At 38.9% G+C, this 20,275-nt stretch overlaps 1 protein-coding gene across 1 annotated transcript in view; it reads right to left on the bottom strand.

Annotated features, from left to right (window-relative positions):
- Positions 1–8,415: 8,415 nt before the first annotated feature.
- The window catches only part of LOC110945853 (protein diaphanous homolog 1), a 37,133-nt gene continuing 25,273 nt past the window's right edge, over positions 8,416–20,275 (bottom strand). Inside the window, exon 13 of the mRNA XM_051954708.1 lies at positions 8,416–10,840. Within this exon, the coding sequence (XP_051810668.1) occupies positions 10,656–10,840 (185 nt within the window). The 3' untranslated portion in view covers positions 8,416–10,655. The remainder of the gene's footprint in view (positions 10,841–20,275) is intronic.

Genomic DNA, 20,275 nt, shown 5'->3' with positions numbered 1-20,275 from the left:
TCAATTTTAGGTGGAATATACCATTAAACTCACCTTTTAGGTCAACATTGGAGGATTTTAGGTGGAGTTTTCTTCCAAACCATCTTTTAGTCTACATTGAAGGATGTTTAGGACAATATATTCTTCCAAACCAACTTCTCAGGTCTACATTTCAGGTGGAATATTCCTCCATACTAACTTTTTTGGTCCACATTGAAGGATTTTTTCTAAACCATTCCTTCAAGTCTACATTTGAGGTTTTAGGTGGAATATTTCTTTTAACCAGCCCCTCAGGTCACTTTGAGGATTTCGGATGGAATACTTGGTTAAACCAACATTTTAGGTGCATGTCCAGGGATTTTTGGTGGAATGTTCCTTTAAGGTGGATGTGTGAGGACCTTGTAGGTGAAATACTTCCTGAAACCAAACTTTTAGGTTAACATTCAAAGATTTAAGGTGGAATATTCCTTTAAACCAACCGAAATTTTATATTTTGATTGTTATCAAGTGACAAACCTCAATCCAGACTCCTCATAATGACGTTTGAGATTTATGCTGCTGTTACTTGTTTAGTCCAGACTAAATGACAGAAATCCACAACTGTAATTTTATTTCAGGACTCAGTTATTAAATGTCAGAACAATCCATGTGACTCTAAAAACTCAACAGCTTTACTAACTCTAAGATTAAACTCTGCACAAGGATCCAAAATAAGTTGGACTTCTATATGAGAGCTTTAATTATTCTTCATCTACTTCCTGAAAAGTTTGGTCAATTAAAAAGACAAAAACTAATCTTTTCAGCTGAACTAAAGACAGACTTTGTGATTTTTCTGCTCACATGTTGTGTTGTTGTAAACTTACTCTTTCAAATAAATAGCCGCCTAATCCCCTGGAAACCAGTGTTTGTCCTGTTTTTGTCTCGCTGTTTGGCGACCCTAGACAGCCGGGTTGTAATGTTTATTCAGCAACACACCATACTATGACGTTTTTACAGTGAAGGTTCTACTATGAAACCAGTTTGACATGTTCAGGCGTTCTATGTGTTGAAACTCTGAGATTTCAGGAATCAAAAGGTGGTTTTCAACTTTCTTTGTTAACTTTCTACTTCAACTTTAAACTAAATTTACTTCACTAAGCCAGCCCTCTGGACTTCCAGCAAACTGTGTTCCTATTGGCTGTCCAGGTGGCTGCTTGGTGTTATCAGGAACACCTGAACAGCTCAGTGACTTCCTACTTCATTTTTCTGCAGTCAAACATTTCCTCTGTTTCTCTTTACCACTGAACCGGGTTTGGCTCCGTCGCTTTAGTTTGTTCTTTAGGCGTTGGCTTGCAGCTTCCAGCAGTAAAGTCGCCTTTAATGTGTTTCTTGGTGTGTTTTAGGGCTTTGTACTGGATAGTTGTCTTGGTAAATGTGGTTCTTTAGCCACAGTTAGCACATGGTGCTAATGTGTGCAGTGATTAGTGGATTTGGTGCAGCTGAGTTGTCTTTATCTTTGCTGTAGTGAGTCTTTAGAGGTTTTTGGTCAGACACATTCTGTGTTCTTGTTTGTGAACCAACGTTCAATTCTCTGTTTAAAGAGGTTCTCTGGTAGGCTGCAGGAGACTTCAGTGTTTGGGTTGTGCTAGTTTGGTTTTTGTACGGTTTCATTAGGACAACTATCTTGAGGCCCCTCCATGTGGTTTAGTGAGGTTTTCTGTAGCAGTTCTACAAAGCAACCTGCAGCAGAAGAGACTTTGGGAGTTTTTAGGGAGTTCTGTAGATCAGACTTTAGAGCAGCAGAAACATTTGTCAGCAGTTTGAGCAGGAGAAGGTGAGCTTCAGAGTAGAAATAAGGAGGAAACCTTCTTGACCTGTGTGGTGAGGTCCTGTACCAAGAGTTTGAGCAGGTTGTGAAGAGTCTGTAGTTCTTTGGTCTGAAAGCACCAGAAAAGTCGACTCATTAAAGGAGAAAGCAGATATTACTGGTTCTTCTGTCACTCTGCAGTTTCCAGTTTCCTTAGACTGAATATCAAGTTTCTTTTTTAAATGATTTACAGTGCAAGCCCAAGAAGACTTCAATAAACTCCCTCTATCCTCTGGATGCAACATTTTGTTACCATGTTAAATCTTTTTATAAATGTCTTTGAGTTTTAATCATGGCTTTAGCATAGTTTTTCTCTTTGCTTGTTTAGTTTTTGCCACAAATAAAGTACATTGGGGAAAAAAACGAATTAAATCACAGGAAAAAAAACATCTAATACAATAAAACTTTTAAAAAGGAAATTTAAACATTAAATACAATTTAATTATATTAAACAGACAAAATATTTAATTAGTTAAACAGAAGATACAAAATGTAATTATGAAATTAAACATTTTTAGACAAAAATATTAAATATTAAAGATGAAATATTTTAGATAATTAAACATTTAAAAAATAAAGGAAGAATATTAAACATTTAAAAAATACAAAATGTTTGATTTGATTATTAAACCTTTAAAAACACAAAACATTTAATTAAAAAATATTTAATTAGAAAATAAAATCTTAAAGACAAAACTTTAAATAGGAATTAAACAGAAAATACAATGAAGCATTTAAAAAGAAAATTAAACATTAAAAGGTGGTAAAACATTTAAAAAGAAAAACCTTTACAAAGATTTAATATAAAAATTAAATTTTGTAAAAGAAAAGGAAATTTTTCAAACAAGCTGATAAAACATTTGAAAAAACTACAATTAAACATTAAAAATACAAAACATTTTAAAATCAAATCAGACATTAGAAAAGAATAAAAGGTGAGAAAAGACCAAAACTAAACATTTAAAAAGAATCAAACTAAAGACAAAACATTTGAAAAGACACCAGTTAGACTTTAGAAGATTAAATTAACCAGAAGAGACGATAAAATGATCAAAAAGAGCAAAAACAGATAAAGGTCTTAAAGTGTTTTCTAGTCTGAAATGAAATGAAAACATCAAGTTGTTTCTTCAGTCAATTCCCCTTTTTATGTTCTTGGTTTGACTGTGGACAGATTTACTAAGAACTCATTTCAGAAAAATGCTTTCCAGATAAAGTCTACTAGTAGTTGAAGGCATCGATTAAACTAATGTTACCTTCTGATCTCCACAAACTTTACTGTTCAATGAAGAGAATTAAAGTTTGTTCAAGATTTCTAAAGAACCCACAGGTGAAGGTCTGAGAAGAACTCGGATGGATGATCTAAATGTGAAATCAAGACTCATGGTCACAAGTTTTCAGGCTTTTGTTAACCACAAAGTTCAAACTAACAGAGGACGTACTGAGAAACTTTTAAAACTTCAGCCCTCAGACTGTCGAAAGGTTCAAAGTAACAGAGAACTGCTCAGGAACTTAGAAAATATCAGCCCTCAGACTGTCTGAAGGTTCAAACTAACAGAAATCTACTGTGGGACTTAGAAAATTTCAGCCCTCAGACTATGAAAGCTCAGATCCTGAGGACTCGGGAGGTCTGGAGGCTTTGGAAAGTCTTGGAACTGAGGGTTCAACCCTCCAGCACAAAGGCTGAAGTCCAACCCCATGAGAAAAACGGTCGAGATGAGACGCGAGTTAAAAAAAAAACTCGAAAATGACAAAAAAATAGATGACAAATGCACAAAAAAAGAAGAATTAGTATCTGTGTGAGTAGCTCAGGGGGATAAGAAGAGAGACTACCAAGTGGAAGGTAGCAGGATCAAGTCCCATCACTGGTATTTTTCTTTCTTTGTCTACATTTTTCCAAAAATTTAAGAAGGGTCTGCTTTTGAACCTGCAACCTGCAGCTCCATAGGCAAACCCTTAACTCACTAAGCTACAGATCAGACAAAAAAACATGATTTAGTCGTCGATTTGACATCATAGTTTCCAAGTGACCACATGGGTAGAGCCAAGGCAGAGCCTGGGTGGAGTCAGGGTGGAGAGAAGGCGGGGAGGTGGGGGGCGCCCCCCCCCCCTCACCTAACCCCACCCACCACCTCACCTTTTTTCTAAATGATATAGGACCACAATGAAAACAAGAGGAAAATCCAACATTTAATTGAAGTGCATTTATTCAGTAGGGACAAAAAATCACACATTAAGAAATAATTCTATTACATCAAATCATGTGTGCCACCATTATTAGCACCCCTGATGTTAATACTTTGTACAACCCCCTTTTGCCAACAAAACAGCACCTAATCTTCTCCTATAATACATTTTTCTTCAATTTTCAGTGTGAAAGTATGCTTCTGCAATAAAAATTGAATTTATTTTAAGGCTTTCAACACATCTTAACCAGAGGTGCCAATAATTATGGAGGCTGCTGTACAGTATAGTTTGAGGTGTCATCAGAAATTTTGAAGGCATTTTTTTTGGACCCAAACTTTTGCCTTGTAATTTTTTTTTTGTGAAAATAGTATAGTAATTCTCCTCAGCATTGATTATATAATAATTTTACGGGCTGAGTGTGCATTCACTACAACAAACATTTGTGGTTAAAAACTCATGATCAGAAAACAATCCATTAAGACACACTACTATTATGTGAACGATAACTTTGCCATGCTTTGCTGTCAGTGCAATAGAACTTTAAACTCGAGCCAAACACAGTTTACTTCGTGTCTTCTTCCAGCTCTTCGTGGTGAACATCACTGGGATGTGCTCCCATGTTTACACAGCCATGTGTGGTGAATAAACAGAGGCAAGCGTGTGGAGAACAGAACGTAAACCCAGATTAAGACACATCCACTTTCGGACACACCTGTAGGCTACGTCTACTCAAGGATGTAAATGTGCCAAACAAACTCAACAAAGAGGATGCACACGCAGCAGGCATGAGTCAGGAACACACACAAACACACAGCCAGGTCGTCTGTTCTCAGCCGCTCCCACGGCGCTGTCAGTGTGAACAAAGTCCACAGCTTTTTAATCCACAGACCTCAGCTTTTGTTTGTCAGTTAATCACTTCATCATGGCCAACTTTTCCACCCATCTACCCTGTTTGTCTCAGGCTTCTTTAATCAGCTCCTCTATACATTCTTCATTTCATTCATTCTCTAGCTTCCCCACTCTCCCTCCCTCTTTCCCAAACTTTGGTAGTCACTCAGACTCTTCTTCGGAATGCCTATTTATGTTGCTGTATCCTATTTCATGCGTAAATCATCTGTTTAGAAAGAGTTTTTTCCCCCTTGCTTGCTTTCAAAGGGTTCATCATCCCTGTTAGTTTATCCAGTTCGGACATTCCCCTGCATCCCTCATACGCCAACACATTTGAATGCTTACATTTAGAAGTAAATGATATTACTTGCTGTGTACACATAAAGGTTCATGTTCATCTAAGGACAGAATTTACTTGAATATAGGGAAATACTGAGAGAAAAAGCGCAATGAAAAAACAAATACACAGACTACAAGTGACTGAAAACAAATCAAAAAACGTTTGAAATCCCCATTAAATTGACATTTAGGGGCTGATAAAAACTTCTTTTACTAATTGTTGTCTTTACACAGTATTTGTGTTTATGTGGTGGATATATAGAACCATTAATAGTAAATAAAACAGTTGGAGTCATTTCACAGAGGAATTGACAATAAAATTTAGAACGACTTAAGGCAGTAGGAGCACGTTTTGTACTATGTATGTTTACTTCCTGTCTGCCCATATATTCATAATTAGGGGCTTAAACTACTTACTTTAATGTATAGCCTCAAAGCAGGTGTTTTGGCCACGAAAACAGTCTCTTCAGAGAATTAACATTTATCAAGCATTTACAGACTGTAATGTAAAAGTTCATTTTTCATGTGAATGTCTGCCCTTCTGCTTTTATTATTAAAGTTGTGCAGATGCAATATGAAAATTAAGTCTGACAGTAACTTTCATCCACAAGATTACCAGTTAAGTTCTACCACACAGACAAACACAAATCCCTTCAGGAAGCCTCATGTGTAAAGCATAAGGAACATGTGCACACACAAATACCACTGAAAAGTAAAGAGCTACTGACCCTGCTGACTTCACTCTGATTAGGATCAGATGTGTGAGAATAACGGCCTATTTCTGTGTTCAAAGAGGCCGGAAGTGTGACAAAGACCCACACATGGGCACAAAGAAATGATGCACAGATATTTTGAATTACCATCCTCTTTAGTGTCGAGCCAGAATAACTGCTGCCCTATGGCCCACACATGTGTGTTTGTGTGCGCAGAGAAAGTCATAAATGATGAAAGGAAGCTGAGGGTTTCTGGTTAAATTAACAGGGCCAGTTAATGAGGTGAAACAATGGCAGTATCAGCTCAGGTTCACTACGCAGCAGAGGCCTCACTCGCAGTGCAAAGGAGAGCTGTGAGAAATGGAGCACAATTCTCCAGGTGTCTGACATGAAATGACTTCCAAAAACAGAACTCCTTATTTTGTGAAAGACTGATGCAGTATGTAGCAGACACTCCATTTGAAGCTTCATTAAAGGCTAATTTTGAGCATTTAAAAAGTGTCCTATCACAATTCCTGGCATGAAAATAAAATATATTATCTCTGAAATGTCAAACTGATTGATTTACTTTTAGATTGTACTAATGTTTTGACCTGTCACAAGTTTGATTAATAAGAAATACAGTCATCCAACTGTGCCCCATTGAGCTTTCCCTGGAAAATCTATTGCCCAATAAATGTCATTGACTGAGTTTGGCTTTCTTCACTGGCAAAGAGTGACTACTACACAATAAAAGTCATAAAACTGAATTCAATTATCAGGTGGATTTAAATGCTTTGCATCCTCTAAGAATCCAGGATAAGTTAAATGCTTCTCTTTTTCTGTTTTAAATAAAAAGCAGATATACAGGCTTCAGTCTGAACAAGCTACAACCAACAAGAACATCCTGTCAATGAAATATTTATGAGATATGAAGGAATGAAATGAATCAAGTCACCTTACAGAACAAAGCAGAGGCCTTTGAAACGTCTCCAGCAATGTGACACGCCTGCATCCGTGTAGCTGGTACAACACAGCAGGGCATTTGGAGGTGTTCCAGCAAAAGAACTAAGCTGACCACTAAAGGGAGATGATCAGTAGAAGTCATGACTTATCATAGTTTATTCATAGTTTACTGCTGCTGTCCAGCAGAGGAAGAGATTCAGATACAATCTGATTAACTTTGACTATCCAACTGATGACAAGTGTTCTTCCTGTGAAGGATTTAGGTGCTCTATTAAAGGAAAACTTTTAACAATTTTAGACATCGACTCTGTTTACAGGTCCTGATGTAGAGTTGTGCAAAAATTTGTTGAAGCCCATTTGCGGCTCCAGATGGAGTGCAAAGAGTCTGATAAACTGTCTCAAGTGATTCATTTGAGTCACCAGTGTCAAAAAGATTCTGGAGGTGACCAAACTGTTCGCACTTTGCAGTTGCATTGTGGGTAGTGTAGGCACCAGGTGTTGACAAGGAAGAATGCACTAAATAATGAATTCCCCTGATGATGCGATTCGACTTTGATTCTTTAACTGTCGTAACAACATGAGTGCAATGCCACTATAGCATCTAAACTGAGTTAGCAGCACTACAAAAGTGCTAAAAAAATGTCATTACTTTGGCCTTAGCTAATCTTTTCATTTTGTTAAAAGACTGAGCATTTGTTCTAAAAGAAATGAAATGGAAAACTGAGACCAATTTATTTAAAATTCTTGTGTTGTTGCAGAGCAGCTGTCCAAGTTTAATGTTAGTATTAGTGTGTAGCGAAAAAGAGCCTGAAGTGTTTTGATGACAGTAACTGACCTCCGTGACAAGAGTAGAGATTTAGGGAGGGGACAATATTGGGAAAAATATCACAAGGTATCAACTCTACTTGGCTTCTACTGAGTGAATATACTTGAACTGTCTTTCAACTATCAGTGAGGACATGTTTGGGAAACAGAGGACATTTAAGGTAGTCCTCATTTTTTCCCACTCCGCTTCAGAGGGCTGTTTAAGGGATAAAACTCAGGGTTGAAGTTGGAATTATGTTTGGGTAAAGGTTAGCATAGGGGGCTATGGAATGAATTGTCAATTAAAATTAAAAATAAGCCTTAGAAATGGGTTTGTGTGCATGCAGGATGGAATATGTTGAATAATGGCTTTCAATGTTGGAAAACATCTCTGGAAACCATGGAACCAGGGAAAATCCAAGGATTTATCCGTGAAAAAAACAGCTCCACTGTTTATTCGTTCTTCTGCTGCTTATTGGCAAAAAAAAAAATAGTATTACAGAGTGCAGTGACCGTCTGGTATTTTACTGCACAAAGTGTTTACATGAGAACGAGAGGGAAGGAGCAGAGAGGTGGGGGAGAAAAAGGAGCAAACCTGCCTCTAAAAGAGCATACGTTTGCAAAAATACAGGAATACAACTGAGTTGTAAATTACACAAAGACATCAACAGATAATACACACTTGTAACCAAAGAATGACACATTCACATCAATAAATTACTTAAGACATTTTTAATAGCTTGGTGTAACAAACAGAATGACTGTGTGCATTACTCTGTATTCACAGAGCAATCTCTGGAAAAGAAAAAAAATCCTGCATCCTTTCAAATACAATAAAATAATCAAGCATAAAAATTCACATAGAAAACAATCTCTTAAAAAAGAAAAACAATTATTGAACAAAAGGAATATCTCAAATTAGGACAAATATTCCAGTGACATTTTGATATCATTATCCATGTTTCTCTCCCTAACTTTGAAAACAATTGCTCTTCAGTATCACACAATCACCTGTAGATATAAACAAAATATCGCAGACCTAAAACAGCAATCATCTCTCTGCTACAGCATATTTTGTGCTTCAGAGAAGGTGCTGCAGTATATTGGGTTTTGCACCTAATTATTCTCAGTGTAACTACTGTTGATGAAAATGAAACACCAGCACTTTATCAGAACAAAGGTTTCTACACCTCCAGTACTTCGTCTCATTTCTATTTGTGGCGTTCAAGTGCCACTTTCTTCAAAGACATTCAAATTGTTGTGGAAGATGCCAAATCAGTGCTGGTGGCGTTGAGAAAAAAAACAACACATTCTGAGTCCTGAAATGCTGACAGTTTTGGAGCTATGAGGACTTTCCTCAGCAACCCACCATTATGAGGCACTGATCTTTGAACCAGCAGGTTTATAAAGCGCGCTCAAGTCCACCCAGCGGTTTGTACATCCTGAGAATGGCTGGGTATCAGGGCTGGGGTGCACTCTACACCGCTGCGTTTGCATAGGAATAAATATTGCATGGAGCAGCTGACATCGCCTCGCAGGAAGCTGTCAGATATTACACCACATCATCATGGCAACATGTATGCTGATGACTCCTGAATACAAAAAGAAGCAAGGCCAGACATTCAGAAACTACCGCTGCAGTTCAGTGGGAGGGAAAGTGGGTGAACAACACACACACAGACTCAAACAGACAACTTAACTGACACGCATACTTATCTCAGCAGTTTTTGGGCAGTTTTCCAGTGTGCTATATCCTCAGCAGGAAGACCAAAGCTAGCATTTATGACAGCATGGTCTGTACCGTACAGTAATTACAGATGGCAACACACACACACTCAATCCTACATGCACAAACACACACACAAGGAGGAAGTTGATTGTGCACACAAAACTAAATATAGGCAGCTTACTTCACACTCAGACGTTCTCACACACTAACACACGGGAATGTAAACTGCTCAGGCTGGGTTTGTATGGAAACACCCTTTTAAAAAACAAAGTTTTTTGGTTTGACTCCAGAGGAACATTTCTGCTTCCATCTCACTCTAGGGTTTATGGATAGAATCATGTTCATGGATGAAAGCATGTTTTCTTCATATAAGTGTTGTGGGCACATGTGGTAAACTAACTTAGACAAGATTACGTAAATTATCCCTGTTTCTATATAAAATCTAACTCAAGCATGCACACCAGTGAGCTAAATCCCTTCTTTAAAACAACACACTGAAACAGACACCCAGGTGGTAAATGCTGTGTTGGACTGGCCCTCATGCCTGTCCGGTACAAACTGTGACTGAGCAAAACCTACAAATGAAATGACAAGACGGGGTTCCTATTAGGTTGGCACTTTTGCAATAATACAACAAAATGATTACAAATAGTGACATACAGTATATCAAAGAATTACAAGCAATAGGTTTCATCAGATTAAAAAAAACAAAACAAAAGAAAGCGCAAAGTGGTCTTGGCTGGAACATCCAGAGAGAACTCTCAGAACCACCTGCAGGATAAGACAAATTCCAGACGTTCCCAGTCTAACTTTGGGAAAAACAACAAAAATTGGTGGATCCCTCCTGAGTAAGTCTTTGGAATGTCTCAAGATGCCCTTTCATGAATGACAGGTGAATCGAGTGATACAGGAGTAAAGAGAAACAGACAAAAATACATGAAGATATGTGTGCATATGCTAAAGAAAGCAAAATAAATCTTTAGGATATTGGCAAAGCCCTAATGGTCGGTGAGGCTGAGGTGAGAGCCCTGCCCTCATGTGTTTCCTCTCCTTGTCATCCCAGAAGACACAATCAACGCTGTCCTTTAAGACAAAAGTCGGACAGACGCTGGCCTTTTTCAGTTATCTAATCTCAAATTGATACTGACCTCTGGAATGTTTAAGAAAAATAATTCTGTGTTTAGATATCACTGACCCTGTGAGTGAAAATCGTTCTATCCTTGGCTGTCTAATTGGATCGAGGGGGAGCAGTGTCCAGTAACTCCTCTAAAGACTCTGCTCCTTCTACTTTCGGCTCTTCCTTCTCTGTCTTTGCTTTGTTTGCGGCCAGTTTACTGGATGAAGGTGCGTCCTCCTGCATCAACTCTTTGGCCAGGATGTTGGTCACTGCATGACCAGCTCGTCTGTGGTTGGCTGAGAAAGAGAAAGACACAAAGTAAGTGAGATGAACAAATAAGCACGATGCCATTTTTTTTTTTTAAAAAGTCCAAACAGATACGTCAGTGCATGCTATGGAGTGACATGTCTGATGTACAGGCAAACAGGACATGTAAAAAAAAAAAACATGTTAGCTAAACATCACCGCATCAGCAGCCACATAAATGAGTATTTTTCCACAGCAAATATAAGGTTTAATTAGTTATATGCTGTTTTTCTTTCCCACCAATGCACACATGCATCACCCTGACACACAAACACACAAACGGACGAATGGTGTGGCTGTGTATGTTTGTGGATTAAAGTGATATCTGTTGCAACTCACTGCTAATATCAGATTAGGCTCAACACGATCTTAACAAAACAGACAAAAGAGGAGGAAGGAAACTGGGATGTTGGAGACACAAAGGAAGAGAAAGTGGGACTGATGAGATGAAGGAATGGAGAAGGTGTGTGTTAAAATAAGGAGGGGGAGAAGGGTGAGAGAGACAGAGGGTGAGACACCATGAAGAGCAGGATGATTCATGCTGTGGGAAGATTAAAGAGGCAGGGATGAATGAAAATGAGACGAACACGGATGGAGAGACTAAATCAGAGCAGGAATGAGCTGCGAGGGGTGACAAGAAGCGACAGGAATAAGCAGCAAAATATATCATGAGGAAGAGTGGAAGCAGTGAGGAGAAATAAGATGCGGACAGAGAAACAGAACAAGCGTGACAGATTGTGCCCCGAGGATGGTGTCGTTTTTATTCTTCTACCTGCTCACCCTCCTCCTCCTCGTCTCTCACACACAAACCAGCAGCAGCCTTATCTCTCACTCCCTCCCTGCATCCTTTACCGCTCTTCACTCTCATGCGTGGGAGGACAGCTGTGCAGCAGCGGCGGCCATTTTGCATTATATAGGTCAGTGGGAGATTGTGTTTGTGTGTTTATGCCCGGTGTTCGTTCAGAGCTCCTCTCTCCTCAAGCAAACAACGCAGCATCAGTACAGGACACACTTGTTACCGTGAACACATTGATGTGATGTTGATGAGAGCAAAACTGATCAATGCAGCAAACAAATGGAAACACACATGCAAATAAACCATGGTAACATGAACAACAAACCAAGACTTGTCACATGGTTCTGATTGGGGGGGAGGGATTAAAAAAACAAAACACACACACACACACACACAAAAGCAAAGTTACCGAGCAGGTCTCCAGAACTAGTTGTGACAAAGACACAATTGAGTCTGAGGAGAAAAAGGAGGAGGATGATTTGTAGATTCAGGATCGTGTTCACACATGACTTACTTTTTTTGCTGTTTCTTGCGAGTTTCAGCTGAACTGAAACAGATATCTTACACACTTTTCTATGACGGAGACAAATTTGTCCCGTCATACACACCAATACATGGGAAAACTTCACCTCTTTCTCAGTCTACTTTCATACTTCCTCCATGTCTATTTTTGTCCCTTTCCAACGTCTCCTTTACTCATGGACTTACTAATTAGAAATTATGCAAACGACCCAAAAACTGAGAGAAAGAGTGTGTGCCAGTGTGGGTGTTGTTATGTGTGTACTGTGCCAAGCTTGTCCTAAAAATTCCAACCCGCAGAGAAAAGCACTTCAAAGGCTGTCAGCCCAGCTCCTCTCCTCTCCTCGCTCATCCTCCTTCACTCCCTCTTGAGAGAGAGAAGACAGAGGAAAGAGAGAGACGAGGATAAGAGTCAGGATCAGAGGGCTGCTGCATTGGAAGCAGCCTGAGAAACAGATTAATAGAGACAGAAACCTGCTGATTAAAGAACCAATAGGAAAATTCTCAGAACAGATACGCAAACTTTCTCCAAATTTAAATAGTTACACTACATAATGGAAAAAGTGAACTCAAACAGTCTCAGAAGAAAATGAATCAAGTTATTTTCAAATATATTACATAGACAAGAGTCAAGCAGAAAGATGATACTAATCAATTTGAGTATTTTCAATGAATCTTGGTAAGTGCTGCTACTTGGTAGGTGTGGTGCTCAGACAGGTGTGCGACTAACAATGACCTTGAAAAGAGTAAACTAGGGCGTTCTAATGTCACATTTGTCTCTGATGGAACGGTTTGATTTTTTCTACATGTGGTCTTTTCTATGAGTGGGAAAAACAGGACATGTAGGTGCGCTCCGCGTCTCATGAGAAGACCACATTTTTAAGTGTAAATACCACAGTAGATAGTGCTCATGTAATGGTGTGAAGCACAAATCATTTTTGTATTTAATGTTCATTTAATTTCGTGGCCCTATTTCTGTACGCCATAAGTGAATGAATTGCTTCTCCCCCCCCCCCCATCACCAATATAGTATCTTCCTGCTTCCACCTGACCTCTGTTCATCAGGTGTGTCTGTGTCAGACATGTTTGTCTGCCTCCTCTTCCTTCAGCAGATCACTTTATCTTTTTAACGCACATCAACGAAACAGCTGTTTTATGCACCAGGCAGGGGCAGACAGACAGAGCCACCAAAGTTATAAATGTAATACAGCGACACCAATACAGCTTCATGATCATCATTCACTAGCACAAATGCAACCAACTGAAATTTATACTTGCACACTCAAGAAAAGGTTGCAGTCTGGGGGGACTGAACTACAGATTTTGGTTAGATTTGCCTCAATAGGCAGCTGCCAAGACCCGAATGAAGCGTAATAATTTTACAACTCAAAGCTCTGACCATTTAAAGGGGTCATCAACTGATTTCATGTGTGTAGTTTAAGTAATACTCAGACTGTTAAAACAAGCCTACATTTCTTATGTGATTTGGGAAGGAGATGTCTTAAGCCTGAGAGAACAAAAAGCCAGCTAAGGAAATCTAACACCCAGCATATTTGGATCTCGATCCACTAATGCAGCTGAATGTCAGGATATCTGAGCCTCTCCTGCTTCAAATGCGACCTCTTTGTAATTTTCCGCTTACAAGTTTACAAGCTTACAAGTTTCTCAACTTTATTTTTCAGAAACCTCCCTGCACTAGTCCATCACCACGTGGCAGGAAATTCTCAGTATGCATGTTGAATACAGATGCTAGCTCTGATGTTGACTAAACGATGCCTGCATTTGGCGTAAAGCCTGGTGGCTACTGCAGCAGCAGGAAATGAGATATTGTGACTGACAACAAAGACTCTTGTTTGTTTACTGATGAGTGTTAAGATTGAATGAGTATGTTTACACTCTGAAGGGTGGTCAGTTGCACAACGAGTGGAGTGAAAAGATCATCTGTAACACATTACACTCCAGGAGACTAAATAATGACTACCTGATGAGGGAAAGAACTCTTTGTTGTACAGTATGTCTTGCTGCCTTTATGAGGGGAAAATACAAAAACAGAAAGAGAATCTGCAGACATAAAAGGAAGTTTAAAATGAGACGGTACTAAGAAACAGCTCAGTAGCTTTTTTTTGAGTTATGTATGAAATCTCTGCCTCTTTTCTGATTCCATTTTTACCTGCCCACCAACCTAATCAATAAGAAGTCTGCAGGATGATGCAACAATGAAGCAGCCATCTTTGTGATCCTGGGTTACTGTACAGAATCTACAGCACATCCTAAGTCACATGACAACACAGTAACAGTGCCACAACTAGGATGATGGTGTATTTGCAGATGTAGGCTGGACCTCCATTAGTATCTCCAGCTTTGAAGGGACTCATATCGCCCTCCTCAGGCTGCACAGGGTAACACACTGCTGCTCTGCACTAGAGGACTGTGGGAAAGGTTGACGTCATCTTGCCCCACTATTGGCTGGTCTGTGTGGGTTAATATTGATGCAAAAACAGAGATTTTGTGTCACTTAAAAGGATTCAACTGGTGCATATGTGTGGTTGGCTTGTAGTGTGACATCACTGTTTCTTTTATGGCTTGACTGATGAGCGCTCTCCTATTGGTCACAATTATCTCCCCTGTGTGTGTCTGTATGTGTGTTTGAGAACATCTGTGAAAGCACAAGTCTTCACAGGGGGACTTTCTGTTTTTGTAAGAGCAGACTGTCTGCAGAGCCAGCGTGTGCCTCTATTGTTGGTATGTCTTTTATCTCCGTCTCTGTGTTGTGATTGGTGCTTTGTCAGCTAGTTACTACTGTGATTGGTCGTTCCAGCGAGGGTCATGACCCAGCAGATGGGTCTATAGTGAGTGTTTAGACACGTCATTCCTCCACTTAAACTGCTTTGAACACAAAACCCCATGAAATTGGCCTAATGTAGCCAAACTGATGGGTCTTTCTGACTCCTTCATGCAAAAGAACACAAACATATCTTCAGCTAACAATCTAAAGCTGAAAAGTCTGACAGTGTTATATGTAAAGCGGTCTGTTCTCTGGAATGTAATTTGTCTGATCGGGTTCATGTATTGGTATGCAAACATCCAAGTGTGCCTTTGTATCGGCATGCGAGCATCTGGTGTGTGTGTTTTGTCTGAATGTGTTTAAAGGAGGGAGTAGACAGACGGAGGGCAGACAGCTGAGGCCCCCCCCCCCCCAGCGCGCGCACACACACACACACACACACACACACTGAGGTTCAGTTCAAAGGTGAAGGGGTATATAGCCTCCCCAGCCTCGTGGCTACCCATTCAAGCACTGCTGTGACACAATGAGCATGACAACACACTCAACGGGTCCTCAGTAGTCTTTTAACATGGAGTTGGTGACGTTTGCAGTCACTGCAGCTGTGAGGGGAGTAAAGAAAGAAAAGGGGAAGGGAGGGACACCCTTCACATGATGAAGCACATTTACATGCACCATAGCAATAAATAGCTCCACAGACAAGAATACTAAGAAAACAAAACTTTTAGGACACTTGTTTTAATAAAAAAGTCATAAAATGTTGACTTTGTTATAAAGTTACACATTCATGCCACTCAATGAGACACTGTAAAAACACAGAAATGTATTATTTCATTACAATTCTAACTTTTGCTCTTTGTTATTAATTCGGAAATGCTGAAAATTCTAAACTCACCTATTAAATTTCTACAAGGTAATCTATTATATAACGTATTATAATGTGATGGTGAGAGCACACAAAATGACTCATTAACCCTCAAGCGACCAAGCTATTTTAGCGACTAAAATGACCGACTGGGGTCATTTATGACCCCACTATATTTTACACAGGAATATGTCTACTTTAGTGCCTCTTATTGTGCTTTCTTACCTGTTCCACTCCACTGCATTTTAAGATGGATATTCTAAAGTAACCTTCTCTTATTATTCATGGATTTTAATCATTTTTGACTCAGAGATAAAGCAAAACCATATGAACAATATGATGCATTGTAAGAACGCAATAACATTTTTTTTAGACACGCTTTGTCTGCCACTTCTTTTAAAACTTTATTCCTTTTGTTTCCTCAATAGTAAATCAAAAGTACATAAAAACAAAATCTACACAAACATCTTGTCTGTATGTGTGCAATGTAACATGCAAAGAAGTATTTAGATTAGGGGCGGCTGTGGCTCAGGTGGCAGAGCCGTTCGTCCATTGCAAGACACTTTACCCACCTTACCTCCAGTGCTGCCACTTACACTGGTGTATGAATGTGTGTGCTGTGTAATGTTGGTGGTGGTCAGAGGGCTTGTAGGAGTGGATTGGCAGCCAGTCAGTCTGTCCCAGGGCAGCTGTGGCTAAAAATGTAGGTCTGCCAGCTATAGTGCACTGCAAAACGCAGAAATATGACGATTAGAGGTAGAAATAAATAAATAAAACTAAGGCCTACAATAGTGAAAAACCTACACATCTTTTTGGGGTCATAAATGACCCCAGACAAGTTTCCATTATCCTTGTCACACCAGTTGGCCGATCTCTACAAAAAACTATGAGCAGCTGTAGGACAAGTAGATTGACAAATTCATGGTAGGAAACATTTTTCAGATAAAAGATATAAAAACGGCAAATATAATTATATGGCTGGGGTCATAAATGACCCCACTCAGTCGCTTGAGGGTTAAGCTTTCCCATGCGTTTCTGAGTTTCATTCTAATCTATCATAATTAAAGTGTTCATAGGAGGTTGTATGTTGCTGAAAATGTCAGCTGTGTAATGTCAAAAAGACTTTTCAGCATTTAATGGTTTCACAATATATGACACAACAAGGGTTTCACAAAAAAACTGTGACTTTTAGAGTTGCAGTCAGAACTTTTATTTTATTTTTTTTATTTTGAAGACTAGTCAAATTAATTTGCAATGAGACTGGTGCCAGTGAAGAGTGTAGTGAGGCATGGCTGTGTGTCTCGATTTAATGGAAAATGTCGATAAGTTGAACTGTAATCAGTGCAATGTGATCTTTAGGTAACATCTCAGATGTGCATTTTACTGTATCATTCACACCATTTGGATAAAATGAGAGTTAACCTTCATTTCAAGTTTTCCAACATCTCACCTTCAATTTTTAAAATTAATATTTTATTTTGATAACTGCAAAACAGGTATTAAATAATCACATTATTGATATTCATAAAATCTGTGAGGAATAAGCATTTCATTTAATTTATGCTCACATGACCAAATTAAAGAATAATTATAGTGGACATTTGCTGGCTGTTCCATATAATTTGACCTGTCTTGTCTTCATGAAGACATGTTATTTGTAGATTCAAAAAAGCATTCTGACAATGAACTTTTCTCTATTTCTACCAGCTGCAATAGAGGAGCTGGTATTGTTTTCATCCTATGAGTCTGTCTGTGTGTGTTGTCATAGTAAAATGTACACCAGGAGATAACTACTGTAGTGGGAACTATCACAAAAGCAATTTTGTGATACTTCCCGGTCTTTGTCTGTGCAGTTTTTTTTTTCCTAAATGATAGCACTACAATGGTGCAAGATGCAGTCGCAAACTTTAAAGATGTGTAGTGGAGATCAAAACAAAGGCCAACTTTAGACAAACAATATTGTGGGTTCTTCCTCTCAATGGTGAGTGGCTTCTTACGATGCATTCAAGTGTAGTTGTTCTGATCAGGTTTGACCAGCATAAAGCAACAGTAACTTGCTGAGCAGCAGCAACAACAGCCTCTGTAGTCTCAAGTGCCAGTTACAGAATTCTGTAGGGGTTTAAGTTCTTTGGTGACTGGTATTAGAACACAGCCCATCAATAGCTCATGCAACAAACAAAAATGTAATTTCACTACAAACCAGCAAAGTGACATGCAACTTAGTGCTATGCTTGCTCCAGCTGGATACATTTTGTTGGTTTACTTTGTACCATTCATACTCCAAATTTTAGAATATTGAATCACAGCCAAAAACAGCAACTAAAGAAGAATGTAATTTTTCACATCAAGGAGTAACAGGAAAGGGGGATCTAGTTTCTGTACAAGACATGCGCACTCAACCAGGTGAACTATTAGTGCACTATTACCATTGATTTTAATACCCTACATGTATTATCATGGTATCTTGACGTCAATATTATTCCTTGTTAACTTTCCAGTTACCTTAAAAGCTAGACTAAATAGGCTATGAACTGCTGTGTCTTTAAAATGTGCTACACAAATACATTTGCCCTGCTTTGCACCTTCAGTTGACTGTAAAAAGATCGAAGTGAGAATTTTTGAAGGACTGCATTTACGTTATCTCACAGCCCTTGCACACTATCTTAGCATATTACCACTGGTTGTGACTGCAGCAGAAGTGCATTCTCAGCTGTATCTACTCAGACGCAAGTCGCTACCATGCATTTACAAACAAATGGTTCTCCAGCTCCTTGAGTGACTGCTGATGAGCCAGACTGCGGCTGTGACTGCAGCATTGTGACGGCTTAGCTGTCACTGTGATTGCGGCTGTAGCCATGGCTGCACTTTGGTTGTTATGAGTATGTCTGTGGCAGATTTGTGTGTAATGAGTGTAACACTGATGACATGCAGAGGCTGTGTGTGCAGTCATGGCCTTCCTGGCTGAGCGTTGTCTTCAGGGCTACAGAGTGTGAGCATTTTGGCTGCACTTAAGACAAATCAGTCTAATTTGACTAAACATCCTTGTGATAGTCACATTTACAGGCTGCACATTCATAGAAGAAATTGGTAACACTGTATATTATAACAGTAGTTTAAGTTGAGACAATTTTACACACATTGCACAAATATGAATATATGAATGACAACATACTCCTTAATTCCAAACATATTCACTGTGTATGTACTGAAGTACATTAGTTATATCTGTAGTCTGCACATTTAGTGACCTTTAGTATGTTCAACATTATATTAAATGAAGTTTTTGTAGGTTTCACTGCTTCATTTAAATATATGACTTAATTCATTTGACTGGGTATTTAATTTTTTTTTTTTTTTTTTTGGGGGGGGGTGTTTGTGTATGTGTAATTTGACCACCATACAAGCTGTGCTGTTTTCTTTTTTATTGATGAATTAAGATGTGCCAAAACTGATTGACTCTTGATATTTCAGTTGTGAAAACTGTTGATGACTAAAGATCTGCGGATTGCATATTTATATATATACATTTAGTAAACACATCATTAGTCCCTAAAGCTAGCTCCACACTCATTGTTCATGCACATTCTCAGCCTTTCCAAGGTTATTGGCAGAGTACATTGAGATCACATCCATTAGATCACAGTGGGCACCAAAAAGTGTGGTGAAAAATGGTTGCTTCTAAATCACATGCTGGTACACACAAATTATAAAAAGTTAGGTGAACACCAAACCAAAGTGAGAAGTTAGTCTGGAGTAGGCTTGGGCGGTATCCAAATTTTGATACCGTCAAACTTCTTTCATATTTTACCAGGGTATACGGTCTTACCGTGACTATTACTGTTACTGGCTTGTGCCTTCACGTTCAGAAATTGAATACACGCAGCAGTGAGTGGGTGGTTGATTCGGAGATGCGTCCTTAGGTTAAAGGCGTTTCCATCTCTCGCGATCACCTTTTGATTGCAGAATTTACAAATTGCTTCATCAGTATTTACCGGCTTTCCTTTCTCGTTTGCCTGGAACCCAAAATACTCCCAAACTGCAGAAGTTGTGTTCTTTTTTGACACCAAGTCACTCCGTGCAGGATCTACCGTTCCATAGATTGAACCACATCAGAAGCCAAAGACCAAACACTAACCATACACATTCAAAGCTTCACCCACCACAGCCAAGCAGAGTAGCTGCACTCACAACTAACACTTGCATATGGTTGGAGATGGACATTTAACTTTTAAAATGGGTATTAAGACGTAAAAGCATCACATGTCATATTATATGTCATGTTGCTCATAAGTGGTTATGGATTATATTGAATGCATTTGCTTATTCATAGATTCATAGATAATTCAAGGGGATGAAATTTTGTTCTGTGTTTGCAGACTAATTTGGTGACACCTGACCTGTACTAACAATAAACACAATGGTGTAAATTAATTGAGCTTTATCTGCAGGGAAGAGTAATT

The sequence above is a fragment of the Acanthochromis polyacanthus genome, chromosome 10, assembly GCF_021347895.1.
Source record: "Acanthochromis polyacanthus isolate Apoly-LR-REF ecotype Palm Island chromosome 10, KAUST_Apoly_ChrSc, whole genome shotgun sequence".
Lineage (NCBI taxonomy): Eukaryota > Metazoa > Chordata > Actinopteri > Pomacentridae > Acanthochromis > Acanthochromis polyacanthus.
Note: the sequence above shows the minus strand (reverse complement) of the source record. Positions and strands in the feature narration are given on the sequence as shown.